The sequence below is a fragment of the Sclerotinia sclerotiorum genome, genomic scaffold (assembly GCF_000146945.2).
Source record: "Sclerotinia sclerotiorum 1980 UF-70 scaffold_7 genomic scaffold, whole genome shotgun sequence".
Taxonomy (NCBI): domain Eukaryota; kingdom Fungi; phylum Ascomycota; class Leotiomycetes; order Helotiales; family Sclerotiniaceae; genus Sclerotinia; species Sclerotinia sclerotiorum.
The window spans coordinates 875,878-900,434 of record NW_001820829.1 but is presented as its reverse complement, the minus strand read 5'-3'; the positions used below and the strand labels follow the sequence as shown (position 1 = coordinate 900,434).

The window sequence follows — 24,557 nt, the reverse complement described above, 5'->3', positions numbered from 1 at the left end:
AACTCCTTCAAGTTCGGTCTTTTCCTATTCGCATTGGCAGGCGCAATGCTTCGAACTTCACTGAGGCAATCGAGCAGCCAGCTCCTAAGAGGTGGCTGCTCAGCTAGAACCCTTTGCACAACCTCACGATCTCCCCTCTTCGTCTCAAATGTCACATCGAAATCCGCCCTCGCATCGAAAAGACGTTCTCTAGCTATCACCTCCCAAAAGAGACATGAATCGACTACTGCAAGTGCCCCAGATCCAAATGATAACTTTCTCTCCGGAAATACCGCAAATTACATTGATGAGATGTATATGCAGTGGAAGGAGGATCCATCGAGCGTGCATATATCATGGCAGGTCTACTTCAGAAATATGGAGAGTGGCGATATGCCAATGTCGCAAGCTTTCACCCCTCCTCCAACTTTGGTTCCTACACCTACCGGAGGAGTACCAAGTTTCTTGCCAGGCTTGGGCGGTGCAGAGGGGTCAGAAGTTACAAATCATTTGAAGGTCCAGTTGTTGTGCCGTGCATATCAAGCTCGTGGACATCACAAAGCAGATATCGATCCTCTCGGGATTAGACGGGAGGCTGAGGAATTTGGCTACAGCAAACCCAAGGAGCTTCAACTCGAACATTATCAATTTACTGAGAAGGATCTGGATACCGAGTATTCCCTGGGACCTGGTATTCTACCACATTTCAAGAAAGCAGGCCGTGAGAAGATGACATTGCGCGAGATTATTGCGGCATGCGAACGTATCTATTGCGGTTCCTACGGTGTCGAATACATTCACATCCCTGACAGAGAACAATGTGATTGGCTACGAGCTCGAATTGAGGTCGACAAGCCGTTCAAATACTCGATTGATGAGAAGCGCCGAATCTTGGATCGTTTAATCTGGAGTTCAAGTTTCGAAAATTTCTTGGCTACCAAATACCCGAACGACAAGCGTTTCGGCTTGGAAGGTTGTGAGACATTGGTTCCTGGTATGAAGGCTCTGATTGACAGAAGTGTCGACTTTGGAGTTAAAGACATTGTTATTGGAATGCCTCATCGTGGTCGTTTGAACGTTCTCAGTAACGTTGTCCGAAAACCCAACGAGTCGATCTTCAGTGAATTTGGTGGTTCGGCAGCTGCCGAAGATGAAGGTTCCGGCGATGTCAAGTACCATCTTGGAATGAACTTCGAGCGTCCAACTCCTTCTGGCAAACGTGTTCAACTTTCCTTGGTTGCCAATCCTTCCCATCTCGAGGCTGAAGACCCCGTCGTCCTTGGTAAAACTCGAGCTATCCAACACTATAACAACGACGAGAAAGACCACAAAACCGCTATGGGCGTTCTCCTCCACGGTGATGCAGCTTTTGCTGCTCAAGGTGTTGTCTACGAGTGTTTGGGTTTCCATTCTTTGCCTGCGTACTCCACAGGTGGTACCATTCACTTAGTCGTCAACAACCAAATTGGTTTCACCACCGATCCACGTTTTGCTCGATCAACTGCTTACTGCACCGATATTGCCAAGTCAATTGATGCTCCAGTCTTCCACGTCAACGCTGATGATGTTGAAGCTGTCAACTACGTTTGTCAATTGGCCGCTGATTGGCGTGCCGAGTTCCAACGTGATGTTGTCATTGATCTCGTCTGTTACAGAAAGCATGGTCACAACGAGACTGATCAGCCATCTTTTACGCAGCCTTTGATGTACAAGCGCATCCAGAAGCACAAGTCTCAAATTGACATTTACATTGACCAACTTCTCAAAGATGGTAGCTTTACCAAGGATGATATTGATGAGCACAGAAAGTGGGTCTGGGGAATGTTGGAGGATAGCTTCGCCAAGAGCAAGGATTACCAACCGACATCAAAGGAGTGGACAACCTCTGCTTGGAACGGCTTCAAATCACCTAAGGAACTTGCTACGGAAGTTCTTCCACACAACCCCACAGGTGTACCAGGGCACACTTTGGAACACATTGCTGAAACAATTGGTTCATACCCAGAGGGCTTTAACGTTCATCGTAACCTTAAGCGTATCTTGACTAACCGTATCAAGACCGTTAGTGAAGGACAGAACATTGACTGGTCAACGGCTGAAGCTCTCGCATTCGGTACCCTTGTTGGCGAAGGTCACCACGTTCGTGTTTCCGGTCAAGATGTTGAGCGTGGTACTTTCTCACAAAGACACGCTGTCTTCCATGATCAAGAGACCGAGAAAACCTACACACCTTTACAACATATTAGCAAAGATCAAGGAAAGTTCGTCATTTCTAACTCTTCATTGAGTGAATTTGGTTGTCTTGGTTTCGAATATGGTTACTCTTTGTCTTCGCCAGATGCTCTTGTCATGTGGGAGGCTCAATTTGGTGATTTCGCCAACAACGCTCAGTGCATCATTGATCAGTTCGTTGCTTCCGGTGAGGTCAAGTGGATGCAAAGATCCGGTCTCGTCATGTCGTTGCCTCACGGTTATGACGGACAAGGACCTGAGCATTCATCCGGTCGTATGGAGAGATATCTTCAACTCTGTAACGAAGATCCTCGTGTCTTCCCATCCCCAGAAAAGCTCGACCGCCAACATCAAGATTGTAACATGCAAATTGCTTACATGACATCACCATCTAACTTGTTCCACATCTTAAGAAGGCAGATGAATAGACAATTCCGTAAACGTGAGTTTCTTTTTTCCACTGCACAAGTATGTTTCTAACAATCACCAGCTCTCATCATTTTCTTCTCCAAATCTCTCCTCCGTCACCCTATCGCCCGTTCATCAATTGATGAATTCACTGGTGACTCACAATTCCGCTGGATTATTCCTGATGCCGAACATGGCAAATCTATCAACGAGCCTGAGAACATTGAGCGTGTAATCCTCTGCACGGGACAAGTATACGCCGCTCTCAGCAAATACCGCGCCGACAACAATATCAAGGACACAGCCTTTACTCGTATCGAACAACTCAACCCCTTCCCATGGCAACAACTCAAGGAGAACCTCGACATGTATCCCAACGCCAAGACCATTGTCTGGTGTCAAGAAGAACCTCTCAATGCCGGTGCTTGGAGTTTCACCCAACCTAGAATCGAGACCTTGTTGAACAACACTCAATACCATGACAGGAAGCACGTCATGTATGCAGGTAGAGATCCAAGTGCTAGTGTCGCCACTGGTCTCAAGGCCAGCCATACAAAGGAGGAAGCGAAGTTGTTGGAGACAGCTTTCAGCGTTACCCAAGACAAGTTGAAGGGAGAATAAGTTATTGAAAATGATGTATGTTGAAGATGCGGAAGGTGATTTGTAATGTAGTTGTGAGTGGAGGTGAAGGACATAACTCGAGACAAAAGAATACATGAGGAATGGTGAGCATTGGGTTGGATGTTGGATGCATTAGATACATGATGTATTATTGTACAGAATTGAATGGACGATAGTCGTATCGTCACTTTTGGCTCGCAATCATTAAAATACCTTTTTCCAACTCAATAAGCTGCATGTGACGCTTGTATGGCCATTATCTGATACGACCTGAATAACTTCCGCTTAATTTCGTCCTCCCTGTTGTTAATACTTCACCTTGAGATATATCACAAGTTGAAATAATAAGAATACAATTGTAATGTGTAAGATAATAATAATAATATATCACTAAAGAAGGTAATCCTATATTCATCATACTGATCTAATGTGCAAAAGTTGGTGTATGTATATATATATGAGTAATATCAAATACTCTATATTGATACCTACAGAGGGTAATCTGAGTGAGTAGGTAGTTATATATACTTTCCATTATGAGGTTTAGTCTAAATTTCATAACTTCATGATTACATCACACTCACATCATCATGAATAGATGCGGAAAGCTTTTCTTTTCTTTTCTTTTCCTCATTGGTTGATGTTTCTTTTGCTGGTGATTATTTACTTATTTACTTATTTGCCTATCTATGTATCTACGTATTTAATTAACCTATTGACATTAAAGAAATCTTTCATTCGTGACTAGTGCTTCTGTCGTAATCATTTCCTTCGTTCATAATCATCAAAACAACCATCCTATCCATTCGAGCAATCCATCATTATCCAGGCTGACATGACCATAAAACATCAGTCACCTAGCTACTTACCTCAGTATGCATCTCTAGGAAATCTTTCCTGCTAAAAAAAATCAAAAAAGAAAATCCGGATGAAGATTCAGCAGCATCAGCAGCAAAAGACCAAACCCAATCCCCTCTTCCATCCTATCCCATCCCAACCCGTCCCAACCCATCCCGTCCATAAACACCACCAGATCCTTCACTCCTTTCATTCTCCCTCCCTCAAAAAAAAGAAAAAATAAAATAAAAAAAAGAAAATAAAAAAGAAAATCTAAAATAAATCCAAATGAAATCTCAAAAGCAAAGAATACCCCATCACCATCACCATCACCACCGTGATTGTGATACCAACAAAACAACAAGAAGCTGTGGAGATTCACTAGCTTTTGCATACAGACGTAAAGAAAAGAAAACAAAACAAAAGAGAATTAGAGAATTATGCGCAGAGCTTGTTGTAAGGAAAAGAACTTTTGAGGAAAATTGATCGGATTGGATTGGATTGGAATGAGTGAAGTAATTAATCCTAGGTAAGATTGATTACTTTAACAGAAAATCATACTGAGACGATGATGAAATCTGTTGATCTCTTAAATTGAATTGAAGTATTCGAGTTGGGAAAATTAGAGTAAGTAGCTGTTTTCAAATGTACACAGAAGGTAGTTAGGTATTGTAGGATGGAAATCGTTGAAATAGTTGCTGGAGAATATGTGTGACGATTTATGCCATGAACTGAGCTGAACGAGTGAGATTTCCGCAAGATCTTATCATGAACTCGCGGAAAAACATGAAGCTAACAAATTAAAGGTACATGAGTGCAATAACGACGTCTGTACCAATTTTTAGGTATTGCCATTAGCGGTTACTCTTCTAGCCAAATAATGGAGAGTTTTCCGAGCCTCTAAAGACTCAACTGAAGCATTTACCCACATTGCATCATTAGCTCTCTTTAGGAATACAAGAAGTTTGCGGTTGTTATTAATGGACTGGACCAGGGATGTCAGATGTACACTAAAGCCTATGAGAACAAGTTGTTGGTATGGATCTTGTTCTTCTTGAAGAGCAGCTCGGAGCTTGACTAGTGTATCTTTGATTTCATCAAGTGAGTCGTTGAAGGTTTGTTGTTGAGGTTGCTCGACTGCGTGGCCGCCATTGCCTTGCTCGTTTGGTGGAGGATCTGAAGAACCATCTTCAGCAGCAATTTGAACGTCATATTCACCATCTACTTGAGATTGACTGTGGTCTTCTGGAACTAATGGAGGCGTACGTGTAGGGAGGTTGGCCAATGACAATTTTCGGATGCGGTCTCCAAAAACAGAATCTGAAGGTGTTACATTTCGAGTTTCAAAAATGGCATCGACTTCTGCTTCAGACATCGCAGAGCGTTGTACGGATATTTCAGGACTTTGTGCGACCAACGTAGAATGATCGATTATCTGCTGGTATGTTTTGTTATTCTCATTGGCTGTTTCAAAAGTGTCCTCGGCTGTTCTGATAATTCGAGAGTTGATGGGCTCAACAAGACTTGTAGGTAGTTCTGCTGGACCAAATTGATCAGAGCGGGACTCCATTTTACTGTAAAATGAAGCAAACTCCTCGCCAACATCGCGATCATTTGCGAATGGAGCAATCTCGGGGGTCTTCTCTAAGACAACAGTGGGAATATCCTGATATATTGTAGTCTGTTCCGTAGCATTAGAAGAGGAGTGAACGTCAGGTTCGACGAGGCCAACTACCTCCGAAGCACGGCGGGTGCGGATCATGCCAGAGAGTCGGCTCTTAAGACCTCTTCCTGCGTTCTTAACAGAAGCCATCGTGTTTGACTTTTGAGCGGGGACTGACTTGCGGGCATTAGCACGAGCTGCAGAAGATGCGGTTGGTTTAGTGAGACGCTCAGTAAATGAGAGTCTCTTCTCGACGGTAACGGGTTTGAGGGTTTGATTCTCTGGAGAGTCTGGTAATGATGACAGTCTTCGTGCAAAATTTGACTTCGCACCGTTGTTATCGTTAGGAACAGCTATATTTCCGCTTTGTATGGTTGAAGTACTAGCACGAGCGGCAAGTACACGCTTGAATCCTTTCGGCTTTGTTGAGGAGACACCGCTGGTCATATTTCGACGACTAGTGTTCGAATCTTCGACTTCTTCAATAGGCTGCTCCATGTATGTACGGGCACTAACTTTAGAATATCTGCATATAAGGTTTAGTTTGTGTTGAGAATAGATAGTGCACAAATAAACCTACGGTGGTGATCTACCCAAGATGGTTCTATCGGCATCTCTAGCAAACCGCTTGGATGGAGGCGGAACCATCTTATTCCGTCTACCTATGGTAGTTTGACTCTCCGAACGACCCATTGAGCCACTGTGGGCAACGGCAAGGATAGCATTGTTTGTAGCAACTTGAGATGAACTGTCTGCAATGTCGGCAACGCCTTGAACGACATCCTTGGTAGGAACTTCTTGTTCAGCAAGTCGTGTTTGACCATCGGTGGCATCTTGGGTGACCTCTTGAGTAGCATCCTCGGCGACACCTTCGGCGGAATCTTCGGAATCTCCATGACTATCAGCTTGTTTTGGACCATCGGTGGCACCTTCGGTTTGATTATCACGCAATTTGACGTTGTCGTCATTAATTTGAATAAGAGGTCCAAATAAAGCCTTCTCATTATCACCTTCAAAAGATAAACGATTTTCCTGTTCTGAATGGCGAGACAAAATGTTGTCGACGGACTTGCTACCTTCGCCATTACCTAAGCTAGATCGGGCATGGCGTCGTTTTTTCGGTACTGGACTACCATTACTTTGGAGGGAGGCAAGATAGCTTTCGGGCGTAAGACGATCATTGCTGTTTGGAACACCGAGATGAAAACTCTTTGTTTGGGTAGAGTCAGCAGCACCCGTAAGCTTGGATTGGCTATGTTGTATTCGCTTCAGGCTTGAATTGTTCTGTCGGACTGTTGGTAAGGTCATCTTTTCGTCGTTGAGGGGGGTTGAGACCTTCGATATCGTCGTGCCTTCGTAAGCAGTTCCGATTTGAGCGATTCTGGTTTCAAAATCAGAACCAGCGTCACAAATGTGTGAAATTGGTCTAGTGACAACAGAATCAAGGTCTTGCGCCAGTGATTTTGTGGAAACTTGTTCTGAGACAGTAGAATATTTGACTGGGGTTTTTGGCAGAAGAATAGGGAATTGCAAAGAAGAGGAATTAAGATCGGTAGCGTCAAGTAAACCTCGGCGTTCAGGCGAGTTTTCGAGGCGGCAAATCGGCTTAGACGGCAATTTTTTATTGAGCAAGAGTCTGGTAGACTGGTGGCAGTTAGATAGATTGAAACGCGGCTATCTTTGAGGTAGTTTAAAATGATCTGATGATGGGCCTGTGCAATAGAATACGGACATACCATCGTAGGGGGAGATGTATCAATGTCCGTAATGGGTAGCTCGTATTCAGCAATCATTACCTTGGAAAGCTTTGAAGGCATGTATGGGATTGTCTCGTATAGATTGCGATTGGCTCCAGCTTGTTGGTGAGGAGCAATACCACGCAATGTTCGGGTGCTAGTGCCGCCTCTCAATCTCCGATGAGGTGGATGGGATGACTTGCTAGTGCTTGAGAAATAGTAATCAAGATTGAAGTCTTTGCAGTCAGACGTGGTGAGGGAATGTCGTGAAAGGTATTGATAGTGCGGCTTCTTGCTGAAGCTATTGGTCGGTTGCCTATTGAAACGAGAGCTTGCATCAGTCAACACACCTTGATGGTTCTCTTGGTCACCACGCGTAGGAGTAGTTAGCACGCGAGGCATTTTTGTTTGCGTCTGTATCAAAGTATCGCATACTAATCACCTTTGATGGAATTTATTTGAAACTGAAGTTCTCTTTAGAGTAAGTGAAGATGAAAGAATGATGATCTTTTGAAAACAATTTCTCAAAGACAAGATAATTAATTCAGCACAGCAGAATCAAAAATAAAGTGATGAAGATGAATATGAAGAAAGCAAAATGATCAGTTTCTTGCCACGTAATGCAGCAAAGTAGTGATAAATTTATGCTGGATATGATTGTTTTGTTTGTCTGTTCTTTGGGGTTGAAAGGAACGGAATAATCAAAATCCTCAAAAGTAAATATTAAATAGTAATATCAATAACTCATCTCTAGCAATTCGAAGCGACCCAATACCATCCTTCCAATACCTTTGCTGCCCTAAAGTAATCTCAGAGGAAATCATTTGGGGCTATGCTATGGATCTTGGAAACGAGTTATCAATCGACACTTGTCACGAGGAAGTCTGCAAATTGGACACCAGACGGTAATGAATGCTTACTTGTTGTCACTGATGCACACTTTGTATCTGAGGTACTTCTTTTATATGCAGAATCAGAGAATGCCGTCTATGATTGTATAAAGAGAATTGGCATAACAAGAAGTATGGTAGAATTGTGAGGAACGAGGAAGAGTATTGTATTTTACATCGAAGACGTGGTCTTGACTAGGTATTAAGAAGAGTTCTATGACCTCACATACGATGCTTCTTCTGAATTACCAAGTGATGTCGGGATGCAAAGATACATTCAGGAAGTCATATTATTGGTGCGCCATCAAATATGAAGGCTGATGTCAAACTTGAGCAAAAGGCCAAAAAACAAAGCAGTGCAAGGGGGATAAAAATCAGATTAGGTACTTATTTGGAGTAGAATTTAGCATCACATGATTTTATCCATTGAAATTCCCGTTTCTTCCATACTTTATTAGGTAGATAGCTATCATATCATTGTGCAGTATATGATACCTACTAGATAACTAAGGATGATGAGGTGAGGTTGAAGTGAAGTCTAAAGTCTACGATGTTCTGCCGAGCACCAATTATATCAGCGGTTACTAAGCTCATATTAGTCATCTTTCCAGGAGTTCTTCTTTAGCAGTTTTACCCGAGCTTTAAATACCTACAGCTAGGTCTTGTATGATGCTACAACACTAGTAGCATTTTAGTAAGGTTACTATAAATATTCCTGTAAACAATTCTATACATAGCACTCCAGTTCCTATTTTAACATGAAATGCATCAGATCACCTCTAATTCAAGATATTCATACGGAGTAGACCTACAAGGTATGAATTCTCCTAAGTCCAATTCTCCTAAGTCCGAGAATCGTAAATCAATCCACTGTAGCTGCAAGCCTGCACGGGCTCTTATTATTAGCGATGAAGCGACGTCCGGTTTATTTACGTCACTTAGTGGGTAAATAGTGAAAGCTTCAAGCTTCTCAAGCCAAGTCTTGATTCCTCAGCATACACTCTTGAACCCGGCATACTGTCTTTCTGTATTTCTCTGTACATTTTCGATACCCAATTGACATCAAAATATATCAAATTTCATCATGTTTGCAAGACAGACCCTCAGAGCGGCTCAGCCTTTCAGAAGTGTAAGCCGAACCCCGCTACTTGTTTATTTTTTTTGCTGCCGTGGAACACCAAGCTTCAAATAGATAGCTTGCTGGAAGACCACGGCACCATGGCTCATAATGGTCCAATTCAATACTTTACATGGGCTAATATATCGACATATAGCAATACCGACGATATGCCACCGAATCCTCAAGCAGCGGCTCGAATACTGCCTTGTACACCGGCGTCGCAGCAGCAGTAGCTGGTGCAGGTTACTATTTCATGAGTCAGGGAGATAATGCCGCAAAGGTCAAGGATGCAGCAAAAGACGCAGAAGCCAAGGCAAAGGAGGCTCTTGGACAGGGACAAGCTAAGGTTGAAGGAGCTGTTGGGAAAGCTGCTTTCACTGGTGGTGATCAAGGCTTCATCAGTCTTAAATTGGACAGCGTGGAGCTTGTCAATCACAACACCAAAAAATTCAGATTCGAGCTTCCTGAGAGCGACCAAGTCAGCGGATTACATGTTACTTCTGCTCTTATTACAAAGTATAAGGGTCCGGAGATGCAAAAGCCTGCAATTCGTCCTTATACCCCCACAAGTGACGAGGGTAAGAATTTTTTCATTCCTCTTCTATTAAATCCTTTACTAATTCTTCATTAGGTGAAAAGGGTTTTATTGACCTTCTTGTAAAGAAATACCCAAATGGTGTTATGTCCGAACACATGCACGAAATGGTTCCAGGTCAAAGATTAGACTTCAAGGGGCCTATCCCCAAATACGCATGGTCAGCAAACAAGCATGACCATATTGCTCTCATTGCTGGAGGAACCGGTATTACTCCAATGTACCAACTCGCACGAGCTATCTTCAACAACCCAGCAGACAAGACAAAGGTTACATTGGTATTCGCAAACGTCACCGAAGAAGATATCTTATTGAAGCGCGAATTCGAAGATCTCGAGAACACATACCCACAAAGATTCCGCGCTTTCTACGTCTTAGATAACCCACCCAAATCATGGAAGGGTGGAAAAGGATTCATCAACAAGGAGCTTTTGAAGACTGTTCTCCCCGAACCCAAGTCCGAGAACATTAAACTCTTCGTTTGTGGTCCTCCAGGAATGTACAAGGCTATCTCTGGTGGAAAGGTTTCTCCTTCCGATCAGGGTGAATTGGCTGGTATCTTGAAGGAGTTGGGATACTCAAAAGATCAAGTTTATAAGTTTTAGAGGAGTGCTGTGATTGATAGATTAGAAACCTGTAAAATAGAGATACCTAGAAATAGATAGACTCATTGTTCAGAATGAATAATCATCGTATATACAGTACACCAGTATTCGCAATGAGGATATTAATCACTCTTTCCATGAATGATCTAATTTCCTAATAATCCAATTTATTTCCTATTATTCTCTTAACCCTTCTATCTAGAAATCCTACCTAATTAGTTAATAGTTATCAATATTTCACATTTCACATTCCATCAAAAATCCAAGAGCTTCTTCGTCTCCAGGAAAAGTCCCCACTGAGATTACAAACTTCTTATCTCCTATTTCCATCCTCAAAACACGAATTGTAAGATTATGATTCAATATCCAATATCCAATACACCAACTAACCCAAGATCACCTCAGCAATCCTCCCTCACCATCATAAAAGGTGATTTAATATCCCGATATCGAAATCTATAACTTTCAGTGCCTATTTAGTAACACTACGAATAAAATTTGGTAGGTAATAATAGATTCAAGATATCCGGATACATAAATAAAAAACTATATACTCATAAGTCCTGCTCCAATATAGTTAAATCTGTACATACTCAATAAATAGCCTTAGGAAGCCCCAATAAAAAAAATCGTCCAAATTAATACATGAAAATCGCAGCTACAAATAAATAAAAGCCACAAGCGGATTAACTACCGCTACCACTACCACTACCACTAATCTGCTTAGCACTCCCAAGCGCAGAAGTAAATTGTCCAAATTCTTGACCATCAAAGATCCTCAAATACTCTGCCGCATTTCTCCATCTAGTTTGAAATCTTCTCAAACAATTTCGGATGATTTCCAACGCCTCTTGTGATTGTGGATTGCGACTTTCTTTCCACGCCCACATGTAATGCTGGCCTGCTGCCCACAAAGAATCCATTATTAATGGACTAACTTTATCAAGATCTTGTTGTGTCTGAGCTTGGCTGTTAATGCACTCTGCAAATTGAACCACGCTTTGTGAGAAATCTTGGAGGCCTTTGATGGCTTGATTCATCATGACTCCTTTCTCGGACGAAGTTGCTGCGCTGCATGACCCATCTGCGGGACGGGAATAGGGATCAAGGAGAGCTATGATTGCGCTGTAAATAATAGCAAGAGGTGTTGCTAACATGAGATAATCTCTAGAGGCGACCGCTTCTTCATTGACTTCACGAGCGAGAACAGAACAGCTTTCGAAGAGTTGATATGCGATATCAAAACGAGCTGTTTCCGACGGAATTTTTTCGGTATAATGGTGACGGAGAACATTTCCCAACAGCACAGATCCTTGGCATAGGCGAGCAAATGGTGTTACAGATTCAGTGAGCGAAGTAGATACAGATCTCTGAACCGTTTGTGTCATGTCGCCGTTATCCTAGCTTCCCATTAGATCGAGATCATAGAGCTTTACATCCAGAGCTTACCCAGGCAATATCATCAACAGGCAACGGATCTTCTTCTTTTGGTTCTTGAGTGGTCAAGAGATGACTTTTGCTTCCTATGGAGACCATTCTGTTATTTGTTAGCTGCTGACAATCAGACTAAATATAGCAAATTTACCTATCAAGTATAAGAACGCCCCACCAAGTACGATGTCGTTCTTCTTGCTCAGTCCAGGTATCCTAAAAATTAAATCTAGTTAGATGTGCAACACGAAAATGGAACACAATGCTTACAACAGGACCGATCAATTGAGGAGAGGTGTCAAAACCATTGATGCCTAATAAAATAGCATAACGAGAACACCAACCAGCAGACATCCATGCTGCTGGATATATGGCTTGTCCATACTCGAAAAGAGTAATAAGAATGCTAGCTTGCAATAAGATCAATGATACCATTCCAGAAGCTTCCAACAATGCAACGAATCGTTTTGCCGCAATGTACATGGGGTTTTGGCGACATTCTTGGCCATCTACTGGCTTGGATGTGATGAGCTTCATACAAAGGAATAGCAAAGATAAGTCGGCACCATTATCCCACGGGGAAGTAGTGAGCATTCGTTCTAACCTGTTATGAGATATTATAGGAAGACAGTGGTGAATAGTCCCAAAATATTCTAAGATAACAGCAGGTATGGGGAGTCCAGTTGCCAACATTTGATTGACTTCCTAAACAGTATTTATTAGCAGGTTTCAAGATTGGATTGACCACCTACAACAGCGTATCCGCGCATGAAATCACGAACTTCAAGGAAGAAATTTGGGATTTTGAACACTTGGTAAAACAAGCAGATCAGATGTATGCTAACTTACTGGTGGCGGGTTCACCGCAGGTCTAGGTACAGGTAGACTAAAACTTGGTCAGCAAAGTAAAATTGACCTTCCGGAAGCATTACACTTGCCCTTCATTCCTGAAAATTTCATTATCAAGAACAGCCATAACAGGGAACTTATTTTGTATGTTATTGAAGGGACTTTCTTGTGGATCTACATATGCAGGCAAATGTGGTTGCATATATTCAGGGCCACTGGAAATTGGGCCCGAAGGTGTAGCATAAGGTGCATGCATATTACCTCCATTAACTTTAGATTCAAGTTCAACTAACTTCATGCGTAAAGCATTGATATCCTCAGCCGTAGGAGCAGGAGTTTGTTCAGTGTAATCGCAGTGTCGCTGCATTCTAAAGCAGAGACCACAATTCGGAAGTACTTTATCGCACTTTCTTTTTTGTTTTTTACATGTTACGCATGCCTGTGGTGCCTTTCTCTCTAGGACGAGAGGTACGCCATTGGCACCAAGAGGCATGTTACTTGGATCAAGAGGTATGCCATTCGGACCAAGAGGCATGTTATTTGGACCAAGGGTAAGGGGATTGGAACCATTCGGTCCATGAGGACCAGAGGATCCATGAGGTCCATGATTCGGGCCAGTCGGAGGATGATCCATCTTCGGGTCAAATTGCTCGGTCGGCTCTGAGAAAGTTACTCTGTTTGTTGCGGCCGCATAAATTTTGACCCCACTTGATTGATGGAGAGAAACCGGATTCTGATTTTGTGGTATACAAATTAGCAAATGTTGATGGCAAAAGTTAGGAAGAAATTCAATACATGTACTTGGTATACTTTTTACTTGTTTTGCTTGTTTGTAATAATAATTTGGCTGATCTGTTTGATAATCAATCTCTCAATATCAAAGTATAAAATAGATTAATAGAAAAGAAGGAGCGGTGTTGTCGGCCGCAGTAATGATCAATGGTTTGAGCTCGGACCATAGTGACTTCTACCAAGGGTAAACCTCGGGACGTGCAGTGAGATTCACTCACGTGATTGCCCCGACGTCAAACAACCGGATCTCTCCCTTCTCCATATATACTCAGTGACTACAATAGATGTGTTTGATAGTACAAATGGTACATGTGGAGGAATACTGTACCGTACTAGTCGATGTTTAGTCTGTTAGAATCTAGTGATGGTGCAACACCATACTACGATATCGGTGATCACTGATTCTAAATGCCAACTGGTGAATGCAGTGCATTGCCAGTGCAGGTTTTTAAGCCCGACCAAGACAATACATTTAACTTTACAAGCATGCTACTGCGTTTCAGATCACCCCGAGCTGGAGGCATAGTGCCAGAATAACAAACATACCTAGTAAGTATAGTAAAGATATTTGAACCCTGATATCAGCGAAGTCGCAATGCCAATTAAACAGGATTACATGAGCCAATGTCCAAGTAGATATTTCGCATCTATGGTATGCTATGTTTGATGGAAACTATTTTGACTAGAGTCGGTTGTTGCGCATTGCAGAGAGTAGCATCTCGCTTGAAGCCTCTAGGAGTATTCTTCCAAGTGGAATGAGGATAAAATATGGTAATGTATTAAGATTTGCTTATGGCTAACTAGACTTCCGCATATTCTCATGTTGTTTTGGCATTCTATAGCTACTACGGTGAATGCTCGGAAGTAAGAGTACGTGGAATCCCAAGATCAGAAAGGAAATTAAAGGCCTCATTCTCAATAATTTTGTCACTCAAAAATACATCAATTCTTCATATAAATCACATCAAAATCATCTGAATAAACATAATTTAATTCTATTCCCAAGTACTCCAGAGATACAAAGTGATATCAATAATAGCGGCAAACTAATCAATACCTCAATTTATCTCATCCTCAGACCCTTCTTGTTACGAGGTTTGCCGTCTAGATCACGTGGAAGTGCTCTAGGCTCTCGAGGTGGTTTATAACTAGGCGTCAAGCAGGGACTTAAGTAATGACAATGATGCAATCCGTAACTAATAGTAGAGTATACTAAATGATTGATCTTGATCTTGAGCACAAATCTCTATACAAAGGGAATCCATCTTGATTATATAGACCTTCGTATTCCAACATTGGAGCGATGGAGCTGGGGAGCGAGATTCGAATCTCGCTCCTTCGCTCCCTCGCTCCCTCGCTCCCTCACAAGACTATCCATATGATCCTATAACACGTGATAATAGTTTATAATGTTACAACGTAACAGTTCATCAAAAAAGCGATTAAAAGTTTTTAGATTCTTTAGGAGATTATTGTCACGATTCACCATCACGTGGGACAAGTAGGGATCACGTGATGGAGCCCCCAGGAGCGTAGGCTCCTCCAGGCTCCTGGAAAGGAGCAGTATATAAACATTCATTATTTTCATAGTATAGGAGCTTCGTGCTCAACTTAGTTATCAATTAGTCTACCTAAATTCTACTTGATCTAGTAACGAATTCACTTCCAAGTGAATACCAGTGATAAAGCCTTAACCCACAACTACCAACCAGACGAAACCTTAGGCAGCCACTGCCTCCAGTACAGTATCGTTACAATTATCCTTCCCCGAGTTCTTATTAACCAAATGACACCTAAATTTTAATTATACAATAATTAATTAAAATCCGTGTATTTACCATAAAATAATACTAAAATATAATCGAAATAGAGGGTCTGAGGATGACATAAACCTCAATCCCATCGACTCCATCTGTTGCTATGTCATGTGACTAGGCTCACATAAGGAGCCGTACCATTAGTGAACTCTAGCCCCTCCCTCTTTAACATAAATAGACCCTTCTTCATATCATGATAATTAAGAATAAATAACCACAAATACTGTAATAGTACTATGCAAGTAGTACCACCGAAATGATATCAACACCAGCAAAATCCTTCCAAGCATTCCAAATCCATCTAGCACTAGCCAGTACACCTTAATCGCCAACTAATTATCCGTCGGTTCAGGAGACTCAGTCAAATCATAGTAAGCCGTAGTTTTCTGATTCTTATTCGGGCTTGCTGGCATCTGTTCATTCGGAGTAGAAACCGCTTTGGTAGGACTAGAAGGTAACATTGTATGAAGGGCCGCTGCAAAACCAGTGATAGTTGCCTTGCTGGGAGTTATCTTGGCGGGTGGTTGAAGTTCCAAAGTGCCGGTTGCTTCTTTGATCGTACATTCTTTTGTGCTTTTACTTCCCATGTTTTGAGCTTGGGACTATCTGCTCTTTTTTGGAGGATTTCGATTTCAGTCATTCTTGCTGTTGTTGCTTTGTTTTTGTTCTTTTGTTATGATGATCTTTCTGCAGTGTACGAAGTAAGAGGCAGGAGGTAATTTTGAGTTTTGAGTTTTGTCGGACATGCTAACCGCTGTTCAAAAAGGAAGGATCGATGTAGATAGTTTGATGAACCAATAAACTACTAGACAATGTATGAAGAGTATTATAATCCAGAAGAAACCTGAAACTCTTAAAGACTTGTCACAATCAATAACATTACTCTGCAAATAGTCCAAAAGAAGGAAAATCTCAAGGCTCGGAGGCAAAGAAGTACAAATAGCTTCGAGTTGAAATTCAATCTTTGATATTTAGTTTTTGAGTAAAGAAGGAAAGGAAATTCAACTTCATAAAGGAATCCTTATGTAGGGAAATAATACTTATACGGTGAATATAGAATTTACTCAAAACACGTTTTGGGAAGGGTATGCGGTGGTGTAAAATAGTGATGCGAACATAATAACTCGGATAAGGGATGGAATTAGAATATAAATTCATGTTTATACTTTATAATATCGAATCTTTAAATAAAGGATAGGGGTGAATGGGTTTATGTAAGATTACAATATCGAGTTTTAGTACACTTTATACCTCTAATCTATAGAAAAGGAGCTGCTCTTAGCATCCTTAGCATTCTTCGCCTTTACGATATCTTCATGAATCTAGCTAGTACTAGTAGAACTCTCTTATTGGGCTTGGTGATTTGTTTCTGTGAACTGCTAGAATAGTCATGGTGGTGACTAGACTTTAGATATATCATCTTTACCCATTGTTGAATTGCTTTCAAGGGCTTCATTAGATGATATCAGGGATATGTGGTAATGGAAATAGTTTGCATGCGTATATGCTCCATATATCTACGACATACGGATGTGTTGACCTCCTGGGATCTTGGCAGCATATGCATATACATTGCATGATGCATATAAGGAGCAAACAAAACTCAACTTTTAATTCATTCTTTCCTTTTTGGTATACTGTTTGTTTGCTTTCAATATTTTGATTTCAAAGCACTTTAATTCCGAAGGCTGAATACCTAACCTTATTCCTTCATTTTTTTTGAATATATACTCGCAGCTTAACTGCTTAGCTAGAGAATCAATCAATTCAATCTGATGCTCTTTCTGGTCTCAAGAAACCCAATAGGATGTGCATACATACATGAACACTTCTGGAGTTGACACAACACTCAATAAAAATCCACAGCAAATATGCAGCAGGGAAAATCAGATTAACAACTCAATCATTCACAGAACATTAATTATTAGACTGAAAAACTTACACAAGCATAAAGGTTACAATTCAATTATATGTTCATAAATGCATTCAAGACATCTAAGATCATCTCGTCTCATCCCTTTATCTATCTCGTTCTTCATTCACCCATTCTTATCTCCTTTGCCTTTCCTTGCTCAAAATGACATTTCGTGTGCAATATATCCCATGCATGCATCCACCGCCCCCAACATCCTGAATCATCAGCCATAATACAATTTTGGGTGGCTGTGGAATATATCTAAAGCAAAATTTGGTACTAGGCTTTAAATCATTCCCATAACGCCATGGTAGGAATATGAAAAGACCCAAATGCTAATGAAAAAATCCTCAGGTTGAAGATTATGAGCAGGCAAACCCAGAACGCCCAGAGACCATATGCATATTCTTTTCTTAGGCAATGTTGATACATTAAAGGAAAAAGAAAATCAGTTATTCCCACCGCGAGGGGATCTATATCATGTTAGCAAGGGTACCATAATCAAAAGCAATGGCTTGGCTTACGTTGGAGAAAAGTTTGGAGAAGTAGGAGAGTAAGAGGGACTGGTTGGGGAATATTTTGGAGAAGTATTGTTGCCCTGGTGTTGGGGCGAAGATGGACTCCAGTTTGGAGAAGTTGGAGAATAGACAGGACTGGTAGGTGAGAGACCTGAGCCTGGTGATACTTTATTTCCAGCATAATTTGGACTGGTCGGACTATAGTTGGGAGAAGTTGGTGAGTACGATGGTGATGTAGGACTATAAGACGGACTAGTTGGTGATCCATGGATATTAGGAGAGGTTGGTGAATAGTTTGGTGACGTTGGACTATACGAAGGCGAAGTTGGGGACACAAAACTAGGGCTGGTAGGACTATAGGCAGGAGATGTAGGTGTGAATGCAGGGCTGACCGGCGAGAACCGAGGCGAAACAGAATATCCAGGGCTTGCACCACCTCCCATCATTGGCGAAGTTGGACTGTAACCAGGACTGGAAGGAGAGAACTGTGGGGAGGTTGGAGATGCATTGAAAGGACTGGTTGGAGAATAACCACCACCCGGACTTCTCGACCCAGCTCCATAAGGACTCATGCCACCACCAAAGCCGAGACTTCCACCATACTCTGTCGCAAATCCGCTTGGTGTCTCAGAACCAGCACTTTGGATGGGAGAGAATGCAGCACCATAATCAGGTGTACCAAGATAACCACCCTCATTTAGTGGAGATTGGCCATCGTAAGGAGTTGCAGCACCACCTTCACCGCCCTTAACGGGGATTCCTGCCATAAGACCCATTCGGCTGTTGTCAGAGATGACAGTTTCCAGCATCTTTGGATCAAGCAAAACATCCATCTCTCCAGTTCCCATAGGGGCAAGCTGGCCAAGCATGACGTTCTCGGAAATACCACGGCAGTCGTCCAATTCACCAACTGCCGCAGCTTCAAGCAAAATCTCAACAGTTTCTTCGAAAGAACATCTCATCAAAGCTCCAGTGTCAGCACGATTGATACCGTGACGAGTGATAGCCATTAGGTGGCCACGTGATGTCATAATATCAGTAAGAAGAGCAAGATGGCGATGGTTGACATAAGAACCATCGAAAGCCAACACCATTGTCAATTCACGCATCAAGGCAGATCGAGCAGCTTCGATACCGAAGACCACGAAAACCTGAATGAAATGATTCGAATAGGTTCTTCGAGGATCAACTCCTGGCACAGTCAAGACTTCCTTCAGTGATGTTCCACTGGTATCAAGGTACCATTCTTCACAGTCCTTGTCCTCTCTGCTTGCAACCAATCTACCATCAGGCTTCTCAAATAGCTTAACATCCTTGTTCAAGAAAGCTCTGTCAATACCGAGAACACCACGAAGGGTCAAAGTATCGAGGATATGCGCCTCGAGTCGCTTAAGCATGATATCTTCCTCAATGTCATCATCATCGTATTTTGAATCGCTCTGCTTGATCATTCGGATACGAATAACTTGTTGCTCGGCATTGTTGTCACTGAAAATGACGGCCAAATCCTTGGGGTAATTTTCCTTGATCTTGATAGCAACATCATCGACCTTTAATCCCTTATCCAACATCTTTTGACGATCGAGAATAAGACGAAGAAGCCATCTGGATTGATTATCCGGTGAATCATGATGCTCTTCTGGAATAATGAAGTAAGACTCAACCATATCAATATCATCTTCAATGGTAGTAGATTGAATGTCAGGATCGTGGTAGATCTCGGTAGCATATGTAACGGAGCGCAGGGTAGTATGTTCAACAGCACTTCGCAACAACTTAGCAGTCTCTTGATTAGCATTAGGTCCATCCTGATAAACAATCATGGAGGGTGTCTTGATATTCGGAGCGATATTCAAAATTTCCTTGAGACGTGGCACACCAAGAGTAACGTTCTTGGATGAAATACCAGTGAAATGGAAAGTGTTCAAGGTCATTTGTGTGGCTGGTTCACCAATAGACTGTGCAGCAAGCACACCAACCATCTCACCAGGGTTGACCAAAGCTCTAGTGAAACGAGTCTCGAGCTCACCAAGAATGTGTTCAAAAGCAAGCTTGTTGAGGTGCATACCGAGTGCAATACGTTTGTAGGCAAGACGAGATCGGAACTGCGCCTTGATGAAAATTGTGGCATTATATTGAGCTTCAACAGAAAGCTCGTCAGTTCCACGGACAATGATCATACGGTCGAGTAACTGCTGCACTCTTGGGATGACATCTCTGGGATGTAAATCACTGCGCTTTCCGTCATCAGTCTTGAACAATCTCTTTGCGCTGTCGATAATACGAATGATATTCAAAGGAAGTTGGAAGTGATCGTCATCCTTCTCCTTGGTTCGAGAGTGGACGAAGTCTCGAAGAATTCTTCTGTCCTCTTCCAGTGCAGCAAATTCTGCATCAAGCAGTTGTTGCGTCTCAAGATCTCCGTAGAGTTCGTTTGCATGCTCTAGGACATCTGTTGAAATCCGCTCAGACATAACTTCAAGTTTGAAGAGATCATTGAATGCCTTGTTACTGATGTTGATATGATCCATCTTTTGATTCTCGAAAATGACACCGTCTAGACCATCTTCACCATAGACGAACTGAACAATGTCACCAAGTGAGTTACGGACGGTACCATCATATTTGGCCATAACATCCTCAAGAGCTTTGACAAGACGACGTTGAATATAACCAGTTTCTGCAGTCTTAACCGCGGTATCAATCAAACCTTCACGACCAGCCATGGCGTGGAAGAAGAACTCTGTTGGAGTGAGACCCCTCAAGTATGAGTTTTCGACAAAACCTCTCGATTCTGGCGAATAATCGTCCTTGGTGAAATGTGGAAGAGTACGGTATTTGAAACCGAAAGGAATACGTTTACCTTCAACAGATTGTTGGCCCACAAGGGCAGACATCTGAGAGATATTGATAGTAGAACCTTTAGAACCAGAGCGAGCCATCTGTACAGCATTATTGATATCCAACAATCCGTCCTCGGTCTTTGTACCAGCTGTGTTACGAGCCTCGTTCAAAGCTTTGGAGACTTGACTCTCGAAGGTTTCACGAACGTTCATACCAGGAAGGGATTCAAGTTCGTTACTAGTAGCCTTCTCAACAAGCTCTGTGACTTCAGCCTTCTGCTTAGCGATAGCCTTCTCAATCTGCTCAATGGTCTCTTTGTTGGGAATCGTGTCACCAATACCGATACTGAAACCATTATGAAGGAGCCAATAATTAATAACTCGCTGGCAACCGTTGAAAAAGGCCATTGCAGCATCAGGACCTTGTTCATTGAAAACAATATGAACAATACCATTACCAGAAGCTCCTACATTCTTCTTGGCCATAAGACCATACATGAGTTGTCCCTCCTGGATCAAGCAACCATCATCGTTCAATGGCGCATGCAAATGCTCCTTATCCTTGCTGGCGTTGTAGGAATTGACGATCTTAGGGATGATCAAACTGACAATTTGCTTTCCAGTCCATCTAGGACGTGGCTTAAGAATAGCAGGTTGAGGAATGACACCGTCCCAGTCTGGAACCCATAACAAGATGTTCATCAAATGCTCTTTTGTTATGAAAACATCTCTTCTACAGATTTTGTAAACACCAGCCAGTGTATCTTGAACGATACCCATGAGAGGACCGTTTCTTTGAGGAGAAACAATGTTAAGTGGCACCATGCAGAGATTCATGACCTCGGCACGAGTCTCATATGTTTGTGGAACATGCAAGTTCATCTCGTCTCCATCAAAATCTGCGTTATATGGTGATGTGACAGACAAATTGAGACGGAAAGTGGAGTAAGGCATAACACGAACTCTATGACCCATCATAGATTCCTTGTGCAACGATGGTTGACGATTGAAGATAATGAAATCACCATCAACAATGTGTCTCTCAACCTTCCAACCATACTCAAGTGAAATTGCACCTGCGCGCTTGTGATGACGAAGATCAATACGTGTACCATCAGATCGGATGACATACTTGGCACCAGGATGCTCATCTGGACCATTTTTGACAAGTTGATGCAACTTATCAATGTTTAGTGGTGTAACGGTCTCCGGATACGTGAGAATTCTGGCAATACTTCGAGGAACTCCGACCTCATCTAGGGAAAGATTGGGATCACCCGTAATAACGGTACGAGCAGAAAAGTCGACACGCTTTCCCATCAAATTTCCACGGAGACGACCTTCCTTACCCTTGAGACGAGCACGAATGGATTTGACAGGTCTACCCGACTTCTGCAGAGCTGGTGGTTGACCAGCAATATCGTTGTCCATGTAGGTTGCGACGTGATATTGCAGCAGAGTTTCAAAATCCTGCAGAATGTGTTGAGGCGAACCTTCTTGTTGTGCTTGTCGAACATTACCATTGGCACGAATGATATCGCCCAACTTGTATGTCAAATCATCCTCTCCTCGCATACCCTGACCAGTACCATCCATGGAAATACTCGGTCGAACAGGAGGTGGTGGTACTGGAAGAACGGTAATAATCATCCACTCAGGACGAGCATAATCTGCATTCAATCCAACATCCTGAATTTCAGCAGTAGACATGCTGCGGAAGACGTTGAGTGCCATATCCGGAGTGATTTGTCTCTTGTCAGGCTGCACAGCCTCTCCATCTTCATCCTTGGGAGCTTTCCAAGTACCCCAGAGGGCCAGAGCAGTTTGACGAACTTCAGGCTGAATGTTGCCACAACCCCCGTGCGATTTCTTTGCAGCTTCCTTTGGATCTGCGTTAAACTCCTCCTCATTCATCTGAACGTCACTGTCACAAATCATCTTGGTCTTGCAGAGCTTCCATATAGCCTCGAATCTGCGCTTAGGATCGCGGATAGAAACGGCTGCCTTGTAAGCTGGATTGCTCTGATATTTTGATGTTAGCATCAAGGTACATGAAACAAACCACCTCAAACAGGTAGTAAACTAACCCTGTCTAGTTTAACTTTACCACAGTTGTGGCAGACCATCTCCAAGAGCTTCTTTGTCTTTTTCAGGAAACCAGGATGGTAAACAGGTTTGGCCAGTTCGATGTGACCGAAATGACCAGGACATTCCGACATATTTTGATCACAAGTAGCACATTTAAATTGTCTGTCAATAGAACCAAGTCGGGGATCATTAAGACCTTGCTCTCTTGGCTTCATCTTACTCTCGTCCATAGTCTCAGGATACAAAATATGAGCTACACTCATATTTTTGATCTCCTCAGGAGAGAAGAGACCAAATTGAATCTCCTGGATAGTCCGTAATGGCGCATCTGAATGCGCAAAATTAAGATTCGCCATATTGGCAGTTGTTGTTGATTTTTATTAAAAATTTGATTTATAGTTCAAAGGTCAAAAGCAAATGTGGCGACGAGCGGTATAAGAAGTAATCCACCACTGTACCAAAGTTGCGACGCGATTTTTATCTCGAAAATATGTTCTCAGTAATTCGCAGAAGAACTATATCGGGAAACAAGCAAGTCTATGTGCAAAATGGATAGGATGTTGATATTGCGATCGGGAGGGCGAGGCCAGGCCTTCGGCCTGAGGACAATTTTCGATTTCTCCGACCGTGAGGACTCGACCGATCTGTCGACGTTGTCTATAAAGGAGTGTATACAGTTTCTTCCTCTCTAGAAAGACCAGCGATGAGGAATCCACGTCTTTTGGTGCGATTCCACGAACTGTCGGTTGTTGTTGATGGTGGTGGATGGGATTGCTTAAGACGAGGTTCCTTTGATCTGTCGCGAAAGAAAGCTGATGGATGAGGCTACCGGATAGCCCGCTTAACCAAGTGTGGTTAGTCCATGAGTTTATTGTTGTGAACCAATTATAAACGAGATGTGGCTGATGATTTGTTTCAAACATTCACCCCCCCAAAAAAGACTCATCCGGTGAGGGAAGTTGATGGGAACAAGAAAAGGAGAGAAATTTTACATTTTGAGAAATGGTCAAAGAAAATAGCTTTTATATTTCTTTGATGATTTCTCTACCACTACTATCGACATTTTAGGAGCTAGACTAGGGCATTAACTCCTCCCTAGTAGGAAGCTATCTAGCCTGGATTCGAAGTAGCACACCCGGGGGAAGTACAAAGGAATATATACAAAATAGGTAATTACTAGGCACTTTTTCTTTGAATTGGCTTTCTGCTACTAGATAGACAGGTAGTGAGGTCAAGCTTCTAGTAAGTCTTACAATATCGGGATTCGGCAGCCAAGTCGCTGGCAGAAGTCGAAGCTTTACTTCCAATATTCTTTCTCCTTTTAGTCCCTATATCTCCACTGGTTCTCTCTCCTCCTCAATATCATAAATTCCCAATACCCTAATTTTCAGTCCCCTATGGTTCATACGTATCCGGACAGCACACAAGATGATGTGTTCAAGCTAGTCTCTATCTCCACTTTTCCTATTTCTTTCTGCGTGGGATCATACTTGATGCTCCCTCCAACGAAAGCTTCAACAGTTGCCTGTACAGAGCTTGAGATGGCTTGAACTTTGGATCGAGAAGACTGTGGATACTATTTCATGTAGTCCTCCGGAAAATGCCCTGTATCAGTACA

At 42.3% G+C, this 24,557-nt stretch overlaps 7 protein-coding genes across 7 annotated transcripts; 3 read left to right on the top strand and 4 right to left on the bottom strand.

The window, feature by feature from the left end:
* Nucleotides 1-45: 45 nt before the first annotated feature.
* Nucleotides 46-3,240, top strand: SS1G_05934 (hypothetical protein; the record flags this gene model as incomplete). Its single annotated transcript, XM_001592962.1, has 2 exons — nucleotides 46-2,653; nucleotides 2,702-3,240. The coding sequence occupies 2 exons, from the start codon at nucleotides 46-48 to the stop codon at nucleotides 3,238-3,240; spliced, it is 3,147 nt and encodes a 1,048-aa protein (XP_001593012.1).
* Nucleotides 3,241-4,918: 1,678 nt separating this feature from the next.
* Nucleotides 4,919-7,557, bottom strand: SS1G_05933 (predicted protein; the record flags this gene model as incomplete). The annotated part of the gene is made up of 3 exons (XM_001592961.1): nucleotides 4,919-6,251; nucleotides 6,321-7,384; nucleotides 7,477-7,557. 3 exons carry the CDS (start codon nucleotides 7,555-7,557, stop codon nucleotides 4,919-4,921), a joined length of 2,478 nt encoding a protein of 825 aa, XP_001593011.1.
* A 1,893-nt stretch (nucleotides 7,558-9,450) lies between these two features.
* Nucleotides 9,451-10,686, top strand: SS1G_05932 (hypothetical protein; the record flags this gene model as incomplete). Its single annotated transcript, XM_001592960.1, has 3 exons — nucleotides 9,451-9,495; nucleotides 9,641-10,064; nucleotides 10,118-10,686. The coding sequence occupies 3 exons, from the start codon at nucleotides 9,451-9,453 to the stop codon at nucleotides 10,684-10,686; spliced, it is 1,038 nt and encodes a 345-aa protein (XP_001593010.1).
* A 686-nt stretch (nucleotides 10,687-11,372) lies between these two features.
* On the bottom strand, nucleotides 11,373-13,459 carry SS1G_05931 (hypothetical protein; the record flags this gene model as incomplete). Its single annotated transcript, XM_001592959.1, has 6 exons — nucleotides 11,373-12,086; nucleotides 12,136-12,223; nucleotides 12,272-12,333; nucleotides 12,388-12,822; nucleotides 12,967-13,003; nucleotides 13,050-13,459. The coding sequence occupies 6 exons, from the start codon at nucleotides 13,457-13,459 to the stop codon at nucleotides 11,373-11,375; spliced, it is 1,746 nt and encodes a 581-aa protein (XP_001593009.1).
* Nucleotides 13,460-14,353: 894 nt separating this feature from the next.
* Nucleotides 14,354-15,168, top strand: SS1G_05930 (predicted protein; the record flags this gene model as incomplete). Its single annotated transcript, XM_001592958.1, has 3 exons — nucleotides 14,354-14,410; nucleotides 14,563-14,628; nucleotides 15,037-15,168. 3 exons carry the CDS (start codon nucleotides 14,354-14,356, stop codon nucleotides 15,166-15,168), a joined length of 255 nt encoding a protein of 84 aa, XP_001593008.1.
* Nucleotides 15,169-16,083: 915 nt separating this feature from the next.
* SS1G_05929 (predicted protein) lies at nucleotides 16,084-16,215 on the bottom strand (the record flags this gene model as incomplete). The annotated part of the gene is made up of 1 exon (XM_001592957.1): nucleotides 16,084-16,215. One exon carries the CDS (start codon nucleotides 16,213-16,215, stop codon nucleotides 16,084-16,086), a length of 132 nt encoding a protein of 43 aa, XP_001593007.1.
* Nucleotides 16,216-17,938: 1,723 nt separating this feature from the next.
* Nucleotides 17,939-23,295, bottom strand: SS1G_05928 (hypothetical protein; the record flags this gene model as incomplete). The annotated part of the gene is made up of 3 exons (XM_001592956.1): nucleotides 17,939-17,963; nucleotides 18,015-22,873; nucleotides 22,939-23,295. The coding sequence occupies 3 exons, from the start codon at nucleotides 23,293-23,295 to the stop codon at nucleotides 17,939-17,941; spliced, it is 5,241 nt and encodes a 1,746-aa protein (XP_001593006.1).
* Between the last annotated feature and the right edge of the window lie 1,262 nt (nucleotides 23,296-24,557).